At 40.6% G+C, this 21823-nt stretch overlaps 4 protein-coding genes across 7 annotated transcripts; 2 read left to right on the plus strand and 2 right to left on the minus strand.

The window, feature by feature from the left end:
• Positions 1 to 132: 132 nt before the first annotated feature.
• LOC134102136 (meiotic recombination protein REC8 homolog) lies at positions 133 to 5884 on the minus strand. The gene is made up of 10 exons (XM_062556142.1): positions 5834 to 5884; positions 4143 to 4344; positions 3812 to 3943; positions 3003 to 3075; positions 2426 to 2661; positions 2004 to 2046; positions 1792 to 1855; positions 1422 to 1520; positions 1219 to 1325; positions 133 to 541 (listed from the first exon to the last, which is right to left on the minus strand). The coding sequence occupies exons 2-10, from the start codon at positions 4269 to 4271 to the stop codon at positions 447 to 449; spliced, it is 978 nt and encodes a 325-aa protein (XP_062412126.1). The 5' UTR covers positions 4272 to 4344; positions 5834 to 5884; the 3' UTR covers positions 133 to 446.
• A 3161-nt stretch (positions 5885 to 9045) lies between these two features.
• On the plus strand, positions 9046 to 11295 carry gng5 (guanine nucleotide binding protein (G protein), gamma 5). Its single transcript, XM_062526944.1, has 3 exons — positions 9046 to 9234; positions 10699 to 10849; positions 10946 to 11295. Exons 1-2 carry the CDS (start codon positions 9154 to 9156, stop codon positions 10822 to 10824), a joined length of 207 nt encoding a protein of 68 aa, XP_062382928.1. The 5' UTR covers positions 9046 to 9153; the 3' UTR covers positions 10825 to 10849; positions 10946 to 11295.
• A 2854-nt stretch (positions 11296 to 14149) lies between these two features.
• On the minus strand, positions 14150 to 18166 carry LOC134070572 (sterile alpha motif domain-containing protein 13-like). Of its 4 annotated transcripts, none has more exons than XM_062526979.1 (5): positions 17960 to 18166; positions 15329 to 15459; positions 15171 to 15213; positions 14751 to 14862; positions 14150 to 14481 (listed from the first exon to the last, which is right to left on the minus strand). In XM_062526979.1, exons 2-5 carry the CDS (start codon positions 15414 to 15416, stop codon positions 14338 to 14340), a joined length of 387 nt encoding a protein of 128 aa, XP_062382963.1. In that variant the 5' UTR covers positions 15417 to 15459; positions 17960 to 18166; the 3' UTR covers positions 14150 to 14337. The 4 variants fall into 4 exon arrangements, with proteins under 4 accessions (XP_062382963.1, XP_062382956.1, XP_062382948.1 ...); XM_062526972.1 differs by lacking the exon at positions 17960 to 18166 and adding an exon at positions 16389 to 16449; XM_062526964.1 differs by lacking the exon at positions 17960 to 18166 and adding an exon at positions 16117 to 16378.
• Positions 16700 to 20234, plus strand: fuz (fuzzy planar cell polarity protein). The gene is made up of 2 exons (XM_062526953.1): positions 16700 to 16782; positions 17973 to 20234. The coding sequence occupies exon 2, from the start codon at positions 18080 to 18082 to the stop codon at positions 19361 to 19363; it is 1284 nt and encodes a 427-aa protein (XP_062382937.1). The 5' UTR covers positions 16700 to 16782; positions 17973 to 18079; the 3' UTR covers positions 19364 to 20234.
• The last annotated feature ends 1589 nt before the right edge of the window (positions 20235 to 21823 follow it).

The raw sequence follows: 21823 nt of genomic DNA on the forward strand, positions 1-21823 counted from the left end.
TCCAAGTAAAGCACTATTATTGAAAATCCAAGATCTTTCCAGAAGCAAAATGTAATACATTTAATAGTAAAGAAAACAATGTATAACAGTTTTAAATCTAAAAATGTATAAAAACTTCACTTCAGGGTAACAGGCTAAATAGACCTGCAGTTTTGTACAGGTGAGTTATTACAAAGAATCAAAATGCATAGCAATTAATGAAGGTACAAAATTATGTTATATTAATACAATGCAATTAAATATTATAAAACTATATGAAAATAGACATGTCCTGAAAAAACAATGGCAACAATGCACTTACTAATAAATAGCTATTAACACGAGTCAGAAGAGGACTGACAGCAAGTTTACCATTACAACTCAACCGTGATCAGAATTGATATACAATATGATCCAGAACAGCTTCAGTAAAAATTGATAACATACATTGAATATATGAAAAGCTGTTACCATATTTGATCAAAAAGAAGTCCACGTGAAACAAAGATGTCACCGTAGGGCTCATCCTGGTGCACAATGACTCTCTGTCGATTGACATTCTCTGTAAATATACACATGTATTTCAATAATAAATGAAGATTAACATTCCATTTTGTTCATACTCAGATATAGCAGAACTAGCACTCGAAATTCTTCTCTCTGCCTACTGTTCTAACCAAGTGTCATTAAGTTGATTCTTATGATATTTTCATGTATACCTCTCTTCTACACATGTATAAAACTACAACAGAAACATTATCTCTTATTTTTTATTTACCTCCGCCAAGGAGGTATATGTTTTCATCAGGGGCCGGCGTTTGCCTGTCTGTCTGTCTGTTTGTCTGTTTGTTAGCAAGATAACTCAAAAAGTAATAAATGGATTTCGATGAAATTTTCAGGGAAGGTCGGACATGACCCAAGGACGAAATTATTACATTTTGGGAATGATCCGTAATTCCGTCTGAGAAGTTTATGTATTTAGCTTAGTGGTGTAATGGCATGGTATGGCCACGTGGTGGCGATCTGAATAGTTTAGGTGCAAATGTATGTCAACCTAGGAAGAACAATGGAGGCGGCGGTCTGCGCTCTCTGAGTGCTTTTCTAGTTGTTTGTTTTCAGCTTTAAGAAATGAATGTGCTGTCAAGTTCTTTCTATATATGTATGTGCCATACCTGCTTGAAGTAACAGTATTGCACTAAAAAACGCAAAATAATATTTCGGTGTATCCTGTCCACTCACCTAAAAGACACCAGAAAGAACCAGCAACTGTTTCACGGCTTGGTGATGGAGGTAGTAACGACTGAAAAGTCACCTCATCCTGCATCTCCAAAGGCTGGAAAAACATTCTGAAGAGGAAGAGATACAATGTTGAGAGCATGTGCACAAGGCCCAGGGAACCATTTACAGAGTCACAGTTCCACAGAATTGCGTGGGGCTCTTACCTCAACTCGTCCTCTGTCAGTCTGACCTCTGCTTCAAAAGGCTCGGGAATTTCTTCAGGAATGTCTTCCAGACGACCAAACACAGGCTGAACAGGAGACCTCCAAACACAAACCAAATGTATGAGAATATACATACAATATGTACAACAACAACATAATCAACAGTTTAATAAATAACATATTCAGTGAAAGCTTTTCTTTTTTTTTTTTATCTTGATAGAGTAGTCTGCCTGTGACTTGGACTCAATATAATGGGTTTCTGTTTTCACTGTTTGTGTGAAGAACTGTTTTCTCCTGCTCCTATTGTCTTTTCAAAACCTAAACAAAAGTCAGCACGCGCGCACACGCACACGCACACACACACACACACCTTGGCAGCTCGACAGGTTCCTGCTGTGACATGTCTCTGTCAGATAACTCCAGAGAGTGGACACCTGTTGCAGCCACATACACAATTACACAGCACTGATTAGTCTTCATTATCCCACATGCTGAGTATTTATATGGTTCATGGTCATCTTGTCTTTTTAGTAGACAAAGCCATGGAAATATTTACAGTATGCAGTGATTTAAGGATCCCACCTGAGCCTTCCTGAGACAAAGAGCGCTCCAATTCTCTGAGGGTCTATTCAGAAACAAGCCATGGAGTTAGGAGACATAATTTGAGAAATTACAGACTTGGAAAAGTCAAAGACTGCTGAACCTGGATAGAAAACTTCACAATTTGTCCATATATGAAATACCTAAACACAAGGTCTTTGTGTCAGCAGAGTGTAAGCCAGTGTACAGGCTTTTCAAACGCACTCATCTGTGATAACATAATATAATATAAGACAATGAGGTTCATCTAAAAATAAGAAAACATTACTCAGACCTCATCGGTGGAGATAGCAATTAACGCTGAGGTAGTCAATAGATGCCCCATTGATCACAACCTGGGGATACAGCAGTGACAGTACATCTACATTGTATCAACTATCAACCACTGTATTTGGTGCCATCACCTCTGGATGTGGCAGGGAGGCTGCGCTGATGTCCTTAGAGCTCAGCTCTCTATCGCTCGCCATCTCCAGAGCATCAGACACTTGCTCCACCTCTATTCTGCCCTCCTCCATCTCTGTCCTGCCCAGCTCTCTCTCCTCCTGCTCCTCTTCTGAGGTCTCCACCTCTCCCCGGGCAGCAGGAGAGGAGCGAAGAGCTGCACCACGTCTCCATATCTCCAGGATGTCTGGGGTCAGATCTGTGAAAGGGAGGAATGGAATGTGTGGCAATGATTGACAGTTAGGACAGTTGTGTTTGGTTACCATTTCCCAACAGCAACTTTGCAACTAATAGCCGTAAGAAAGTCATTAGTGTTACATTGTTTGTTTTCTGAGTACAGATGCATATGGCAAAGGCATAGTTGTAGGGTTTTTAAGCTGCTTGTTTTGTGCATATACTGCACATACATATGACCAAGATGTGACGATTTTTTTTTTTGTGTGTGAAAATAAACGTAACTACTCATAAATAATCCACTGCTGTGCAGCCCTACCTACTTCACTGTATTTACACTGCAGTGTATTTCTGGTATTTACTCACCGTTACAGGGATTGCTCAAAAGTGCATCAGCAGTCGCTGTCCTCGGAGTCTGCACATCCACAAGCACCTCTGCCTTATGACACAACAGAACACAGCCATACAAAGTTCAGTGTTTTTAATAAGCACAGACTATTAGAGACTTTCTTGAGGAGAAGACACTTAAAGAATCCCCCATGGAAATGTACAGGGACAGCTTGTAACGTCAAGATGGCAGTTGTCATATCGCGCCCCATTCCCCGTCATAGCCAATTGTTGGCCAAACAACAAGGTCCTGCCCTGTAATTAAGCAAATGTTGGTGCATGCACAGTAAGCAAGCAGTCTTTTTAGCCTTATTATAGCGATTTAGGGGAAAAAATTGAGATCTTGTTAGCCCAAAATAACTGCTTGAGATGGCTTGTGTGACTTGTGTGAAAAGACTTTGATTAAAATCCCATGCAGTTCAAGTCATTTAGTAATTTCTTGCATGATGGCCCAGTCTAGTTCCTGTCCACATGGATCTGTATACTCATGTATTCTCTTGTATCTAGTACACATGTGTATCCTGCTATGTTGCAATGGACCTCATACAAGTCGTAATATCTTTAAAGAATAATTCATACAATTTCATGTCTGATATAATTTCAGCATGATATATACACAAGCCGCACATGTTAATTCTTACAGTGCTTTATATAGCTCAAAGCAATATGCTGTTCAAAAGCGCTCTTTCATGCCTGCACATCAATAAAAAAACGTAAATATCGCTTTGCATTTAGGGTAATAGCAAACCATGACATTACACAGCAGAGACAGAGCAGAGGTTCCTTACTAGAGGTCTGGTCTCGACATGGACATTGTCAATTTGTGCTCGTTGTTCATCTTCAGGGATCTGGGTCCTCTCATCAGCAAAGATTAGCTGCCTACGTCTTCTCCGTCTCACAATAGGGGGCAACTCTAGGACCTGAAGGGATACCATTTATAGATATACTGAGAATGAGGGATACTTTAGATTACAAGAATCCACAGACTGCTACATGCTCTCTGAGTCAGAGCATCCACAGGTAGAAGAAACAGACAAGACAAGACAGGCAGTATTACACACACACACACACACACACACACACACACACACACACACACACACACACACACACACACACCTCAAGGCTTGGGCTCTCAATTCTCTGCCTGACTCTCTCCTCTCTTGGCCTTGAGCCTACTGATGATGGAGAAGGCAGAGGCACAGACATGGGAGTCCTTTCTTCTGAGATCTCATCCGCCTCCACCATGGGTGTGATGACCCCTCCGTCCTCTGGCAAAAGTGTAGGCTCCTTGCTCGAGATACTAGCAGTAACCTGGAGTCTGTTAAAAAAAAAGGTGTGAGGGCAACACTGGAGTACACATTAAGCATGTTTACCATCATCAGTAACGTGGAGAATCCTACTTAATTGTCCTGTCAAGGCTAATGTTGATTTATGACTAACAAGAAACTAAATATAAAGAAATAAACAGTTTAAGACTGCACTAGTACGTCGTACATTTTACTTACATGGCACACTTTCATGCACAAAGGCTACTTAAAAGTGACTCGTGTTGCAACCATGTACAAAATCATCTGAAGGGTTTTCCCTCTCACACCCTGAACAAGCATGTGGACAGGAGGACAGTAGCCTCTCAAATGGTGAGAATCACTCTGAATGATGCTCTATCACTCTAACTCACTGGTCTGTGGACAAGGTGGAGGCGGCCATGTCCATCTCTGCGGCTCTCTCAACCCTCTCCTGCTCCCTGTCCTGCTCGGTGTCCAGCCCCCACTCCGCCTCTGCCTGCCTCACTTGCTCCTGCTCTTGCAGTGGTGATAACCTTTCTGTTTCCGGCTGCTGATCCCTAGTCATTCCTTGTGACACAGAGCTTATGTAATCAACTGCTGTCTCAAAGGGACATTAGGCATTATATTATGCCTCTCTCTTGAAATGTTCTTGCCACTTTAAAGTACTTGAGGGGGGGGGGGGCAAAGATCTGTGGGAAACTTTTTTCAAATAGGTGTGACAAATATAAGAGAAACAGGTAAACAGTCCTATATGAGCATCTGTAGACATCTGGCCCTGCCCACCTAGCATCTCCATTCACTTTCATTTCACTGAGATACTAGTCTGGCATCTGACACTTCTCAGCGACGGCAAAGGATGAAGTTAATTTTGAAATTGGAAGTGGCTATCATAAACTTGCAAACATCTGACAATGGCAATAAAATGATATTTCTTACGCATTTCATACTCTTACACATCTTAGCAGTTGTGTTGCACAAGGGACCCTTTTTGCATATGGAAAAACATCCATGCTGCGCACAATAAAAAAAAAATCAACTACTGTCAATATTGCGACACGGAAGATTTTTGAAATATAGATGAATTATTGCAATTTATGATACTTAAGATCTAGAACAGCCCTAAGTTTAAGCAAGAAATGGTTTCATTCAACTTTCTATAATGTTCATGTTTACCACAAGCATGGCATGTTCTATGATGTTAGGCAAGTGCTTCACCTTGGGAAAATGTAATGGTTATGGTGGCACATCATTTTAGTTTGACTGCTTGTAAAAAAAACCTCACTGGCTTCATTAACTTGGTGGTAGAGCATAATGTCACACAGCAGCTTCTAAGCATTTTTTTTTATCTTTGTTACAGTAGAAGTCACAAATGCCATGGAAGCACCTTCTCACAAAACAAAGTCAATGGAGACCAAATTATTATTTTCCCCATGGGCATAAAAGAACTCTATGGCAGGTCCGCAGCAAATCTCAGTATCATAGAAGTAGAGCTGAGGTTCAACGATAGCTTGACTTACTCACCTTCAATAAAATTATCTGGCTGCTCCAGAAGCATTTCCACCAAACCCTCCACCTGGAGCTCTACTCCTGCAAACTGAGAAGGGAACAGAAAACCAGAGATGACCAGACAGATGAGAACATGGGAGTGAGAGAAATTCCATGTTTTGCAGACTTTGTCCAGTTGTGTTGGTGAAGATATGCTCTTCATGAATGATCAATTATTTGATTAAATTCCGTACTAAAAATACCGCTTTAATGCTTACTAACTTTATTTATTGTCATCTGGATTTTCTCTATTCTAGTGTATTAAAAATACCCTCATGATGTTAATAACCCATGAATGCTGAGCTCAGGATGGCAAAGTGAGCTATACAGGCAAAGGAGGCACATATGTGTGACACTATACCCAGTTTTTCATTAAATGATTCACTTGTGATTAAGCAAATTCAAATCAAAGATCTTTTCTAAACCACCAACAAGAACCATACTGCACTGTCCTTGTTGCATTTAATGAGTAGTCATTATCATCACATCTGTATCATATATTGTCTTATAAACAGTCATACATGAAATGATAACAAACAGCACCTCATCTTGAGAGATCATTAATGGCTCTTGCTCTCTCAAAGTGATTGACTCTGGAGATGCAGTGAAGCCTGGTGAAGAGGAAAACACAGAGAGGACATACAGAGGTATACTGTATATATCCATTTCCACAGCCATATAGCCTCAAATAATACCAGATTCCTTCACATTCCTCACAAAGGATGACGTTAATGATGTTTCAAAATTATTGGAATTTTTGCGTTCATGTAAACAGGAGAGCATGGGGACATGCCTCTCACACCTACCATCAATATGCATGCTCATAGCAGTGTCTGGAAACTCTGCAGAGAACATCTGAAGGGACAAACAGAAGGGAAAACTGAATCACAGGTTGAAACTACTTACCGGTAGTTATTTTATAACATATGTGTAAGATGACAACCCATTGTTGGTTTGTAACCCACGATACAGCATTCCATTTGCTACAAATCAACTAACATGCAGTGTGTACCAACTCCACACCTAAGTAGGTTTTAACTCCCATACTGTTTGAATGAATACATTGCCTCTGATCAATGGTTTCAAGAAACATAGTACTTCCTTCGAATCTTACTGTATATAATCAGGAGTTTAAAGAGCCTCACCCTAGGATCTGACTTGCAGCTGACTCCCTAGTGACAAACATCATATACTTCTGTTGGAGCTCTTAAAATTCTTATCAGTGTTTATTAGTGCACTTCTTTGAACGTTAAATGTAAATGTTTTATTAGGTTGAAAGAGTTGTAAACTGGACTATGCAATGGATTGTAATATATCTGTTGAAGCATCATTTGTAGTTGCATGTCGTTACATTTTAATATCAGATAGCCCATCTCTCTAAGCGAAAAGGTTGTACTTGAACAGTAATGGTTACATGTTTACCTGCAAATATGAACTTGGGCTAGGCAGATCATAATCAACCACTCCAAAGAGTGGGTCCATCTGTTTATCAACAGCACTGGGCAGTGTATAACTGATCCTAAATCAAAGAGAAGGACAAGAAGGGCTGATTAATCTTTTTTTTTTAATGGTCTGTGCCTATACAGTAGCCAAATCATATGGACTTCATTCCTTTCTCCACATGGTCCACTGTTGCTTAATCTCTGGGATATATCCAACATCTGGTTATACCTCCACTCCCACACTCAGTCTTCATCTCCATCTTTCAGCCCTTAATCTGCACCTACTGTATAGGGCTACAACTTGTCCTCATATGCTCAAATGCTCTACTGGGATTGTAAAAGGTGCTGATGTTCAAAAGAATGCACCATTTTTCTTTCCAAAACTCTGCAACTGATGGAAACTAACCTGCTGTCTCCCTCCAAGTCAATCTTGAGCTGCTGGTGCCGCAACAGTTTCTCTATGGTCTGCTGAAGCTCCTCTAAGTTGTGACCATTTCAAAAGCAAAACAAGTTGAAGTTAAATAGTAAGAATAATGATACAAATATAATAATCTACAGCAAGCTGCAATGTCTTTGCCCAAGCTCTTTGTGTCAGTGCAGTTATATTGCTAAATTAAAAGCATTGATCCCCTTCAGTGACACACACTCTTTACCTATAAGAATGGCACATTGCCTGTGATAAACCAGCACCACTCCATACTGCAGGTGGGAGGATAGGAGTAGGGAAAAACGAGGACGAGGCAATCCTGGCTGAGGAGGTGGAACTTGCACCAATAGGTACTTCATAATATCATCACTGATGATAACAGAGAGCATATAATATTAGATGAGAAGGCCTACATCAGAGTGCCACATTACAGACATAGTTGTAATAGCCCTAGGACTAGATAGTTAAAAACTAAAGAGTTTTTTTTTACCATGTTTGTGGAACATTGACCTTAAGGTATTCCCGTCGAGCTACTGATTTGCCCTTTGTGGCTGCCAACCTTCAAATTATAGAGAGAAAATGTAAGAGAAAGAGAAAGAGTTTGTTTCAAGTATGTACAGCCAAGTAACTCATTCCAAGCTGACATGCGGACAGAGGACTGCCTTTTTTGTATCAAATGCAGTGACACTTGATACAAAATAAAATAAAATTGTAACAAGATAACTCACCATATTGTGGCAAAGCACCCAGTTCGGTGATGTAAAACTGTAGGATAGTAGAACATTTTTTAAATTTAAGAAGATTAATAAAGCTCCTAAACGCGGCCTACTGTAGATGCTGATGACTGCAGTCTGGTGAAACCTGAGCAAACTATTCAAACCTGACAGTAGACATAACAGTTTTTGTTTTTCAACCAATAGCCTTTTAAAATGTGCTTTGGATACAGCACTCAGCCAATCATTGGCAAGTAACAACGATCATCGTTTGACTGGGCTAGACCAGTCTTTTTTCACTTGGTTATAACTTATTTCATTTCGCTGTCCTCTGTTGTATTCACAGACTGGTTACAGACTGCCTAGCCTATTTATGAAGCCTGGACATAACCAATTGTTAACTTAGACATACTCGTTTTATGTGTAGGCTAATATTCCTCAATAGGTCCATGCAGGTTGGCCTATAGGCTATTGATAATAGGCTAATTGTTTACTTGCCAAACAACTGCTAAACTGCTCGAAAGATGCGTCCAAGGCGCACATAGGTGGGTATGGGTGTGTTGGGGTCACCCACTGTCTATGGGTGGGGTTCCTGAGCTAAAAAGGCTCCTCCCTTTGCTTCCGCAACAGGAAATTAACTATCCGCCTAGTATCAGCGGTCTCGCTAGGCCAGTTCACAGTTGTTTTAAGAGGTCGGTATCTGTTTCGTGAAAAATGTCGGGAGCATCAAACCTTATTGCGATGAAGAAGATTGTTCAGCAACTCAGATTTGAGGCGAGCATCCACAGGGTGAAGGTATGCATATGTTACTCATCCTCGATGAATCATGAACTTATAGCTGCGAGCTAGAGAAGTTAGCTCTTCTGCTAGTCATTGAACGTTATGTATGCTAATCATTTGACCAAACAGGGCGTGGGTTGTTGCGATAGTTCATGTTAAAGATTGGACAATAGGAACTTCTCGTTCTCTGTAGACCAATTCGTTTTAGTTGAAAACCGAGGTACAACCATAGTATCATATAGTTACTCTAAGAAACGTTAGTCTACTTATAGTTGAGTTCCATCAAACTCATGCTAAACAAGTGTATAGCCATCCAGCTAACTCACAGGTCCGCATTAGCATGTTAACCAGTAAATGAGAATGCAGTGCTTCTGAAAAGATCACCAATGATATGTATTTAATAGGTAACTCAACGTTACTCTGCGTTAAGCCAATGATTTATGTTGCGTCTGTGGCCATTTATCTAATGTAACGTAACGTTACTGCCATACCATGGTGCTAGCTAGCAAGCTAACATAAAAGCAAAGAGCACTGTTCTCCATTTCTGAAACATTTATCTATCTGACATATTTGTCAAGGCACCGATGGTTTACGTAGTTTGACAGCTAGATGTAAAATTAGTCTCAAACTGGAACATACAGTAGTTCTGTCTTAAACTGGAATATTTACGGTTACGTTGCTTGGTATGCTAGGCTAGGCTACCTTTTGTTTACTATCTCACACCGGTGTCTGTGTCCTACACCCAGTGTTGGGAAGTAACTGAATGTATTACGGTTAACATATTCAAAATAGGCTACAAAATAATGAGTAACTTGTCACAATTTAAATGGGTGGTATTCAGAATACAGTTGCACTGATACATTGAAGGGGTTGCAGTTTAAATCATTAAATACGTAGGCGACTTTTCAAACTCAAATTATTATTATATTTCTAACCACACCATGTAGCCCATGTGTCTTAAATGGGTAAATTCTTTCCCTCTGCACTTCTATTCAAATGAGAAAACTTTTGTTTTGTTGTAGGCCTATAGGGCTTATATAAAGACAAAACATCTGCCTTTGTCTATGACATAATGACATTAAGTGTTTCATATAGGCTTCTTTCAACAATACTCACTGTACAGCAAAAGGTTTTGGGTTGTTGTTGCCATTATAGGTCTTACAAGCTCAGATAACCTCACAACTAATAAAATATAATCCAATGCTGATGTAATCCAAAGTATTCAAAATCCCTAACTCACTTTGAGTAATCCATCGGAGTGTAAAAAAAAGTAACCTTCCCAACACTGTCTACATTGATAAGTGTAATTGAGTTTTCAAGGGAGAGCAAGAACAGTGAAACATTCTTTGGATCGATATTTAACATTACTTATAGCAACAGATTATGAAACCCTCTGTCGATGAATTTCAGTGTCCATTAGGATTTTAGAATTTGAATATACGTACATCTACAACCATTCACCCTGAACATTTGCTCCAGGTATCGCAGGCTGCAGCAGACCTACAACAGTTCTGCATGCAGAACGCCCTTCAGGACCCTCTGCTCACAGGTGTTTCTTCAAGCACCAACCCTTTCAGGCCACAGAGGATGTGTTCCTTCTTGTGAGACCACACTGGAGAATTTGCCAAAGGTGAGATCAAGTAAAGACAAAGAGTAGACCAATTGAGCATGTGCTTCCTGGCAGTGTGTTGATGCATATTACAAACATGTTTGTTTCTTATTTCAGGCTTTTTGTCATGGAGAACTGTTCTGAAAAATGCAAAATAACTGCTGCAAAATGTTGCCATCAACACAGGGAAGTGTCTGCATTCATCAATGATAATTTGAGGAATCCGCCAGCCTCATGCTGCCAAGCTGCCATAATATGTCTCAGAGACTAAACCATTTTAGTTGGGATTCAGAAATAACAGAAAATAAGCGCCAGGGTTTGTCATGTACTGCCTTAAGTCAACAATACCCCAGACCGAGGGAACAAACTTGTGAAATTTTAGTGGCACAAACAGTGTCTTAATTGTGCCTTTTTTGTACCTCTCCTTCTCCTACTTTTATAACTAATAAACCATTCTTATACATGTTCTCAGTGAGTGGCAGTATATTCCTTTGATTTTGAAAAGTTGAAATGTCCAACTCTTGAATGACTCTGTTTAGTAAAGCAAATATTTCCCAATTGTGCCTCTATCGGAGTTGTCACAATATTCTGAAGACAAATTATTATTTCTTATATCTAGCCTTAAAAAGTAAGACCACATAAATATGCAATGATTTTGAACCAGCACAGTGATGTAATCAAACATTGGACTAAGGTGTAAAGAAGACCTTAGAAGATTTTCCTACAGTTATCCATAAAGCATAGCAATCAAGTACATCTGTGGTGATCATCATGCTTTTATTTATTTGTAAAACAAAATGTATAGTAATATGACAATTTAATGTAATTTCATAACTCACAGCCTAAACACAATATTTAAAAAGTTAGGATGAGCGCATGTCCCCCCAATTGGCTATCATAATTAAGCTCCAACATATTCAGGTGTTACTCCACAAGTGTCCTACATTAGTATCCTTACATTGATCAAAGTCATCACAGATGTCCTGAGCAGATTGTCAAACATGTAAACACTTTAATGAGGAAGAAACCTGACACGGACATAATAAGGGTCCTACCCACATTCTCTACTTTGGATATTGCCTTACTGTGTAACCAATTCTTTCTATTTATTAATTTCTTTAAGTTTGTTTGAACTGCTCTATTTTGTCGAGTAGAAGTATTGGCACTGTTTTTCACAATGAATGCTTTATGTTACATGAAAGTCATTCTTGCAAAGTCCTTAAAAGACAAAAAATACCTGTTTTGTGGTTGATGCATACTTCCTTACCAGAATGAGAATATGACTGACTGCCAGGGACTGTCTTAAATATGCTATTTGTTCATCATAAATTATTTGCAAATGTATGAAATCCCATTTAACAATCTGTTGATGCATGGAATTTAGTAACTGAATATTAACATAATTAATATGGATACATATCAACACATAGTGCGTTCACCTAAAATGCAGGGTCCTGGTAGACTTCCATTCATTCAATTTTTAAAAATAATTCTTTGTTTAGAGCAATTATCCTTGATGTTACCACCATACCAAGCCCTGCTAGTAGGCTTACTGTACTTTCCCGTCTATTAACAAAGGTTATACATTGATTCTGCAAACTTTCAACAGTTATGTAGGGGGTCGGGAATGCATTTTCTTTCCTATTAATTTTTCTTTCTGATTAAAGCATGATCTGATGCTAATGTATTGGCCTATTGGGCATACTTTGGTGTGGTTATTACCCAGGTGCGGTCCATTCACATTTTTCCACCATAAAATATTTTCCTGCGGTTTATATGCAGTGTGGCTAATACATGGGAAATAACTGTAAGCAAAAACAAAAATTGTAGATTTGAGATGGGGATTTGAACTGAACAGGTAACTCTGGAATGAGGAATAACTTCCTTAGCGACGGTCATGCACATAAATTAGCTCTTTTAAAAACAGCACATTAATTAAATAAGACGATAACGTTGAGAGAACATTTAACATCATTTGTGCTTTTTAAGTTATTTGCGCAGCATTTTTTTTACCTCACGTTTCATAGACTTGAATGATAATCCTTTTTTAAAACAAAAAGGAGACACTCCTACAAATGGTGGATGTGGGAGAGCCCGTCACAGGATTTTTACCATATCAGTGGATCTTTTCTCTACTTCAGTTTGACAATTTGGTGACAATGTTTAAGAGCTACACACAAAGCTAAAAGATTCAAGTAAAAGCAAATTAGCAAAGAGGTAACTCCATATCAGGAGATTACTGCATCCTATACCCTGCAGGACCAAAGCAAACACAGAAGGTGCCTCTCATGTAAAGTTTATACGTTTCCCTCGATCCTCACTGATCTACATAAAGAATGATGGGGCGGCAACAACGATAGTCTATCCCTTCGTCTATCTTTCTTTATGTAGATCAGTGAGGATCGAGGCCCGAGGAGCGAGGGAGGATGTATAAACTTTACATGAGAGGCACCCATAATCAAAATGCTAAACCACTGTCCAGTGTGTCTTCTGATGCTTAAAGGGATATTCCGCCATTTGTGGAAATACGCTAATTTTCCACCTTCCCTCGAGCAAAACAATCGATATTTACCTTGTTCCCGTTCATCCAGCCATTCTGTGAGTCTGGCGATACAACTTTTAGCTTCAGCCTAGCATAGATCATTGAATCGGATTAGACCATTAGCTTCTCGCCTGCTAGCTTCATGTTTAAAAGTGACTAATATTTCTGGTAATTTTCCCATTTAAAACGTGTGTCCTCTCAAGTTAGAAAGTGCAATAAGACCAACTGAAAATGAACCCTGCCGTTTTTCTAGGCTTATTTGACATGGAACTACATTCTCATCTGGCGTAATAATCAAGGCAACTTGCAGCTACTGGCACTACTACTGCTTGATGTCTATGGGGACTATTTTCAGATGCTGCGTACGATATCACTGCGCCTATGGTACGTTTGCAAGTTGCCTTGATTATTACGCCAGATGAGAGTGTAGTTCCATGTCAAATCAGCCTAGAAAAACGCCAGGTTTCATTTTCAGTTGGTCTTATTGCACTTTCTAACTTGAGAGGAGACACGTTTTAAATGGGAAAATGATCAGAAATCGTAGTCACTTTTAAACATGAAGCTAGCAGGCGAGAAGCTAATGGTCTAATCCGATTCAGTGAAATATGCTAGGCTGAAGCTAAAAGTTGTATCGCCAGACTCACAGAATGGCTGGATGAACGGGAACAAGGTAAATATCGATTGTTTTGCTCGAGGGGAGGTGGAAAATGAGCGTATTTCCAAAAATGGCGGAATATCCCTTTAAGACAAAGGAAGGACTGAATGCTATGATTCAGACCTAGCACCATTTCCATTCATTTAGTGTATGGACACATGAAGTTTAAAAAAAAACATCACACAGTAATATTGCATGACCATACAGACCAACAGCACCAACCTTGAAGCACACCACTGCAGCACATTCTGAATGTAGACTGGCACATCTAGTCTTAACTCCTCTGCGATTACTGACTGAAAGCAAGCACAGCTATGCAGCATTGGTCTTCAGGTGCTGGGTCTGCAGCGGCTTGACGTGGTACTCATAGATCTTCAGTGCAGGCCCCAGTTTGATGGACAGGCCGGTCAGCACGTCATTGCGCGTCATCAGGAGCAGGGACTTGCCATCAATTTCCTTGAAGACATCATTGCAAGCAAGCTACATCACTTATACACAGCCTGTGAGCTACTGAAAATGAGATCGTCTCTTTAGAATTTATGGAATTAATGTTAGGGTCTCAAGCAGTTGATGCCAGTTTATTAATACACAAGACGTTTATGTCCATGTCAGAATGTCAGAATACTTGCACTAAAATGGACACAGTGGAGTTCAGATCTAATTGGTACAGACTTACAAAATGTACAGCAGCTCATCAAAAAATGGAAAAAAAAAAACTATTCTACCTGATCCTTGAAGGCATCGGCCTGTTCCTGAAATCCGGCTGCTTTGAAGTAGTCAACAACATCAGTCACAGCCCACTCTGAGGGGTCAGGGAACTGTCCATTTTCCACTGTGCTGCACGAGACATTAAACTGTTCATTGCTATGGAGATGTGACAAATATTTACTGAGGAACATTTCCATTCTGTTCATGGACAACAGCTTTGATGGATATTTTTGCAGTCCGCTTGCCAGTTGTGCACTCCTTCAAAACGAGTGACACAGTGTTTTCTGATTAAATCATAATGCTTTTTAATCAATCAGCATCTTATGATATGTTAAATGAATCAGATGGATTACCCTGGCAAAGGTGCAACTAACACAAATTGTATTATCTTAAAATGTATGAACGTATCTACCGTAACTTCATATAGTGTAACTTACTTTTTGGTTTCTACAGATCCATTGGTCTTGCTCTCCACATCAGCTGTGGAAGAAGAAGCTTGTTTAATGGCAATGCTAAATGAGAATGTCTTTTTATAAGTCAGCTAATAGGATCAGTGTAAAGATGTTCACTCATGAGAAGGCAGGGTGATACTCACCAGACTCCTTGCTGTCTGAAGCAAGCATGTCAGCAGGCATCTTCACGCTGGACTGCTTTTGGTCTGAAGGCTCATCCATGAGGAGCATTGTTTCTTTAAAACCTCTCTTCTGAACACTTCATTTCCAGTATCTAAAACAGACCATTTAAGGTAAGCGTTGAACTGACTCATATTGCATCAAACATATTCACATCTTGAGTGATACATGCAGTACAATTAATCATATTCACAATATTTAATCAGCATGCAGTTGCACTTGTGCTTGCATTTGTGTTGAAATGAAACAGTATTTGGTGGCTGGTATGCAGGAATTAGTTTTACCTAATTATAGTCAATGATTTTTACATGCACCTGACACTGCCATGAACACTGCTAAAACTATAGCCTGGCTAATGTAGGTCTCTTCGTCGGCCTGTTTTTGGTTGGTTGATTGATCGACGACCGTCGTCCATTTTTAAAGGTTAAGTTGGGTCAAGTTCATGTCTCGTCGTACCAACAGTGCAAGAATCCACGGCGTATTTGGCAGATATCTAGTAGGCTACACTAAATACCACCACAACGCCATATATCACAATGAACACGAATGTCCACCCTTTGCATTAAACAAATAAATCAATCAATGTTTATAGGGAAGTGTCGACTGATTACAAATGGACCAAACGTAAAAGCTAATACAGTTAACATTAACGTTAGCCATAATACTGCAAGATAGTTGGCAACTTAATTCAGAGCACCAATTCCTCAGCCATTCTCAAAACATTGCATTTTGAAAAAATCTAAAACGTTACCAGTAAGTTTCTAGTGGAAGATATCTAAGTATGATGGGGGAAAAAAAAGATTTAAGCTGGCTATGACAGCGGAACGTTATCTTTCTTTCAGGCGGTTAGTTGTTCGGTTTCAGCTGCTGAGCCCCCGTCGTTTTGAATCTGGGTCTTGTTGATCTGACAGCTGGCAAAAATAGTTGATATTGTTCTTCTAAATTTATAGACCAACAGCAGACTACATAACCCATATCAGTGCGTTATGTGAATATAAATGCATTAGCACATATTGAAAATACCATGTCTTAAAATGTATTATCCATACAGTCAAATTTCAGACATATTTACTTCCGAGAGGATTGTCTTCAAGAACATCAAAATCAAAGTCCTACTGAAAACAGCATGTCTAATCTCTGTATATGATTCTACTATGAACGTGCATGTAAATGTAGACTAATGTAAATGAACGCTTGTAATAAAACATGATGCGTTTACTAGTACCACAGGTAGAATGTGCTCTAATCGCTGGGTTGTGCGACATTGGGCACGTTTCACTCTGGTACTTTTATCTTGACACCGATAAAAGCCAGAATCAGGCAAAATCATGTGACTTGTTGCTGTGGATACGTTGGTGGAAGAACCTAACTCACTTTTCAAACAAGTTAACCTGAGTAATCTATGCTACTATGTCAGGTGAGTTAATCCATGACTTTATCTGTCGTGGATTGATTTATACGATGTTAACGTTATATCTAAAATGTGATATTAGCTGCAAGGCGGTAGCAGCTAGTCATAATTTTACGTTTGTGGTATGTTCCTCACACACACATGCAGGCTAACTAACTGTTATTAGCCAGTCGAGTTAAAGTTAGGTTAGCTGAATTATGGTTGTGATAAGGTAAAGGTTGGCAGGGAAAACATTAATTACCTGGTAACAAGTCAGAATACATTAACTTCTCCTAGCAGATTCAGAAACATATAGAGAGCCGAAGTCACGCCCTTCTACTTCCGGTCTATGGGACCTATTTTACGATTTTTTATGCATGGGAGTCAATGGAGAGATAACAATTATTTTTTGGTCCCGTTCGAGTTGGACCGTGCATTTCACATATGATGTGTGGGAATTTAAAAGATAATTTTTCACATTAATAAAGTTCTGTTTTTCATTAGACTTTAAAAGTTATCTAAGTTTTGTGCGAATCCGTTCAGTGGACTACATCTCGTCTCAAACGATGCACGTCACCAACTGAGCCACCAACTAGCAAACGAGAGGCTGGCTAGTTAGCTAGCTATTATGCTAGTTAACGGTTACATCTTGCTGCCAGCTAAGTCACTTAGTGTTTGTACAGTCTATGAATGAAATACAACTTATCTGATGTGTTTAATCCTCTGACTCATGATATTTTCATCGGCAAGGGGAAAGCTCAAATAAGACCTGTTGCTGGCGCCCGTGGCTGTGAATTGGTCTAACGTCACTAACGCGACTGATGTGTTTGTAGTCGTTGGAAACACGATCTTTCACAATGTTGTAATTCACTAGTTACGACATACTTTTCAAATGTCTTTACATGAAAAATTGTCATTAAAATTGACAAACATCATATGGGTAATTCAAGGCACAAGACAATCGGGACCAGAAAATAATTTATATTTCTCCATTGACTGCCATTGAAAAAAAATCCAAAGATAGGTCCCATGGAGGCAATCGGAAGGGGCGGGACTTCGGCTCTCTATAGCTTGGGTTAGGTCGTGACATGCAGTCCTGTAGGTAGCAGCTAGTGAAACAATTTCGTTAAGTCAATGGAAGGAAGGTTCAGTAAACGTAACCATTTAATTAAACTTCGCCCCATAACATGTTTAACGACATTACCTTCTCTTTTCAGTCTCCACAGTTCCAGTTGGTTGGAGGCAAGCTGCTTATCAGTAACTGGACGACTTTCACCTCATGAAAGAGAACCATATAGGCCAACTGTAAGTTAGTAACGTTACCATGTTGCAGGCGGAGGGAGTTCAGCTGTTATGCCTGACAGCTTCCAGTGGGGTGCCGCTCTTCTCCCGCGGCTCATCTAAACAGCTACCCTTCTCCGTAATTGGATCACTGAACGGGGTCCACATGTTTGGTGCTGGGCAGGGTGCTTTACTTTCGTGCTGTGAGACAGACCGTGGCGACCGAGTAGTTTGGAGAGTTTTTCGAGACAGCGTGATGCTCATTGCGGTCTGCAGTGGCGGAGACGGTACCTTCACAGAGCTCCAGTTGTGCCGCCTACTGGAGAACACTTGGAACTGCATGGTGTTGATCCTAGGCCAGGAGGAACTGTCCAATGTTCGCAATGTGGAGCGCCTGAAAAGGGACTTACGTTCTTGTTATCGCCTCATTGACCGACTGCTGGACCGAGGAGATGAAAGTGTCATGGGTGACCTGACTCACTGTGCTGACTGTCTCCTGCCCCCAAACACCAGTCTGCTTCAGGATGCCCTTGATGCTTTCACTCAAGCCTCAGACAGTGAATTTGGCTGCCTGTTGATCCGTGGTCGTGTCGCCGTGGCCACTGAGAAGTGGTGGCGTCTCGTCTCTCAGGAGGTAGTGCTCTTATCGCTGCTGGTATGCTGCCTGTCGGGCACTGCGTCGTGTGACTACCCTGTGTTCCTCCCAGTGGGCAGCCCTACGGTGGCTCACCGGCTCCTTCGCTTCCAGCTTCTGCAGGGGGTGGACGTGTGCACTCTGTGCGGCCCGGCCCCGTCGCTTCACCACGCGGAGACAGAGCTCGTGGGCCGCTTCTGGTCTCCCCTGCTGGAGACGCTCCATGGCTGCCTGGAGCAAACCCTGCGCAGCCCTGCCCCGTCCGTCCCCCTGCATCCAGACATCCTGGCCCTGTTGCTTATCAACCGCGAGAGCAGCCAGTCTCTGTCCATCCCTGGGCGCCCCCCTGCCGTGACCCCTCAGGACGCCCCCCCTGTGCCCTCTGTTACGCGGCGCTGGGAGCTGCTGCGGCTCTTCTACACCTTTGCCGTCACGCGCTACTTCACCTCTGGAGAGGCGGCCGCAGCGCCAGCAGCAGCAGCAGCAGTTGAGCCCCTACTGGAGGACTTCTCCCAGGGCTTCTGCCACGTGCCCCTGCAATGCTACCTGGTGACGGAGGAGTGCAAGTGCTATGGGCTCCAGACGCCCCAGCATCAGCTCTTCCTGCTGGCCTCGCTGGCCACACCCACCTTTGCACTGCGCTCCATCGCCACCCAGACTCTCACCTCAATAACAGCCGCCACAGGCTTCTGAGCAGCTCTTCAGATGCTGGATGGGCAGGTTTCTGGTGCTTCTGAATGTGACTGAGAGTTACCGTGTGTTCTGTGGGTCCTGCACTACACCCACACTCATGGTAGTAAGCTTAAGGACTGTCTGTTCAGCTGCACAATGCATTTTTTAAAAAAATGCAGTCTCTCAAGACCTCAAAATGTAGGAATTAAGGCATCATGAGTTTACTAACACTGAACACTGGACTAGGCCTAAAATGTTTTGCTGCTATTGTCATGTTTTAATTTATGATATCTTGTGATTTTACAGTTAAAAAGTAGCCAGTATTAACGTCATGACCTTTCAGGGACTGTATGGACTGCATTTCCTCTCAGACAGGCATGCAGATGTACCTGTCACTATACTAAAGACATTGGTGCTGGTGGCACCGTTGCTTTGTCATTTTGATGAACGGTTGTTTATTGCTACCTTTTTTTTCACTAGAAGTCTTCATTTGTGAAGACACTCCTACATCAGTGTACAAACTACTGTAAACAAAAATTATGATTTGCTCTTGACCACTCAAAACATTTTAACACTACTAAAAGGGTACGGATATGTTACTGTGTTTTTAAGGGTGACCTACCTCAAAGAAAGCAATAGTTCAGTTCATGAATACAAAACACTGACAATGCTTCATGGGATAGTTTTGCAGAGACTGTAATGAGCTGTGTAATTGAGACACTAATATAGGAATCCAAGTACCACAATACTGTATACGCAGTATGTTGTTTTCTCTTCTTTCTTCATTGTGAATGACTGTAACTTTAGGAAAACACACCTGAATTGTTTTATCTGATTTAGGCCATTCTTTAAGCAACGCTTCACCGTTTTTTCATATTAAACTATGTTATTCCCTTAACTAAGACGAGTTGATACTTACCTCTCACGTTTCAATGCGTGCACTCACTGGCTCTGTTGCGCGGCGCTACGGTGATAGCACTTAGCTAGCCCAATGCATTCATTAGGATCCAAACAGAGATGAAGTTAGAAGCAACCAAACACTTCCATGTTTTCCCTTTTTCCCTTTTAAAATACAGTTACACGAGTAGTCACACGACCAAGTATGGTGAGACAAAATAAAACCTGGTGCATTTCTAAGCAGATAAGAGGGATAACTACAGTATATTGTGTTTTATGCAAGTTAAAAGAAACAAAACCATATTAACACCATATTAACTACCCCCCTGTATTAACCTCACAGCGGAAGAAATTTAGCAAAATCAATGTATAAGCCGCGGCTAATAGTCGGGAAATTACGGTAGTTACAATTTTTTTTTTTTTTTTTAAAGATGGCCTTATCTGCTGCTCACATGAAAGTGTCAAATCAGGCTACTTGGCATGTTCGTGGTAGACACAGAGGAGGGCGACAAAGATAAGTTATCAAGGCCGTACACACCCCAGGGTGTAAAACTTCCCTTTGCCCTCCAGCTTGTAAAATCTTGTCAATATCATGAATGGGTCCCAAAACCAAGGCCTGTATAATATGTGTTCAGCCCTTGATATCACTTCAGTTTTACAGCCTGAAAACACACTATCTGGGAAGAAATTTGGATTAGGAAGATTTGGGAAAATGTGCAAAAAGAGTGACATTGAGGGTCGTTTCCACTTGATTTGTGACCTGATGTGACATCATGTAGTAGACAATCTTTGAGCAAAATCAGAGACAATCTGCGGCAACCTTTTTTTCTGGATTCTGTCTGATATGATATCGAATGACCCCCATATTTAAACTTCTCTAATTTTCAGTCACATATTTTATTGGAAGAATAGCCTAGTTTTTTTGTGCCAAGTCTGACAAATATGTTATTCTTGTCGAGTTGTCAGTCTGTTAAACTAGAAGAACACTCTGATCACAAGATGAAAATAACTGCTCTAATTTTGTGTGAGCTTTACAGAACCCACTCGCTTGGCTGATATGTACACTTGGTCTGATTCGGCCACACATCTATCCTCCAGACCGATTCCCAACCTCTCCAGCTCCTGTAAACCTGCCTTTTTTCTGTTCAACCATCTCTAGACCAGAACAACTACTGAATATGCCGCAGTCAATTTGAGTTTTTCAGGTTCATAAGAATTGCACCACCTACAGTGGTGTTGAAATTATATTGCTTACAAATATGTCATGATATAGTCTAAGCGAAAAAAAAAAAAGCCTGAAAAATGGTAAAGGAAATACTCTTAGTAAACCACAATGACATCAATATTAGTCCAAATAATGTGTTAGCACATCATGTTAATATCAAATATCTCCAGAGCTGTTGGATGGATCTTCATCAAACTTCACATACTCACTTACTATAAGGGCCTAATGAACTGGCGAAGGTTTTAGGGGTCTCGCACAGAATTGCCGTGTTTGCACATATCCCAAGCAGTTTGAAGGATCTTCACCCAGCCTATAGCACAATTAATCACTTAAATAGGCATGGATGTCCAGAGAAGGCT

The sequence above is a fragment of the Sardina pilchardus genome, chromosome 2, assembly GCF_963854185.1.
Source record: "Sardina pilchardus chromosome 2, fSarPil1.1, whole genome shotgun sequence".
In the NCBI taxonomy this organism is placed as follows: domain Eukaryota; kingdom Metazoa; phylum Chordata; class Actinopteri; order Clupeiformes; family Clupeidae; genus Sardina; species Sardina pilchardus.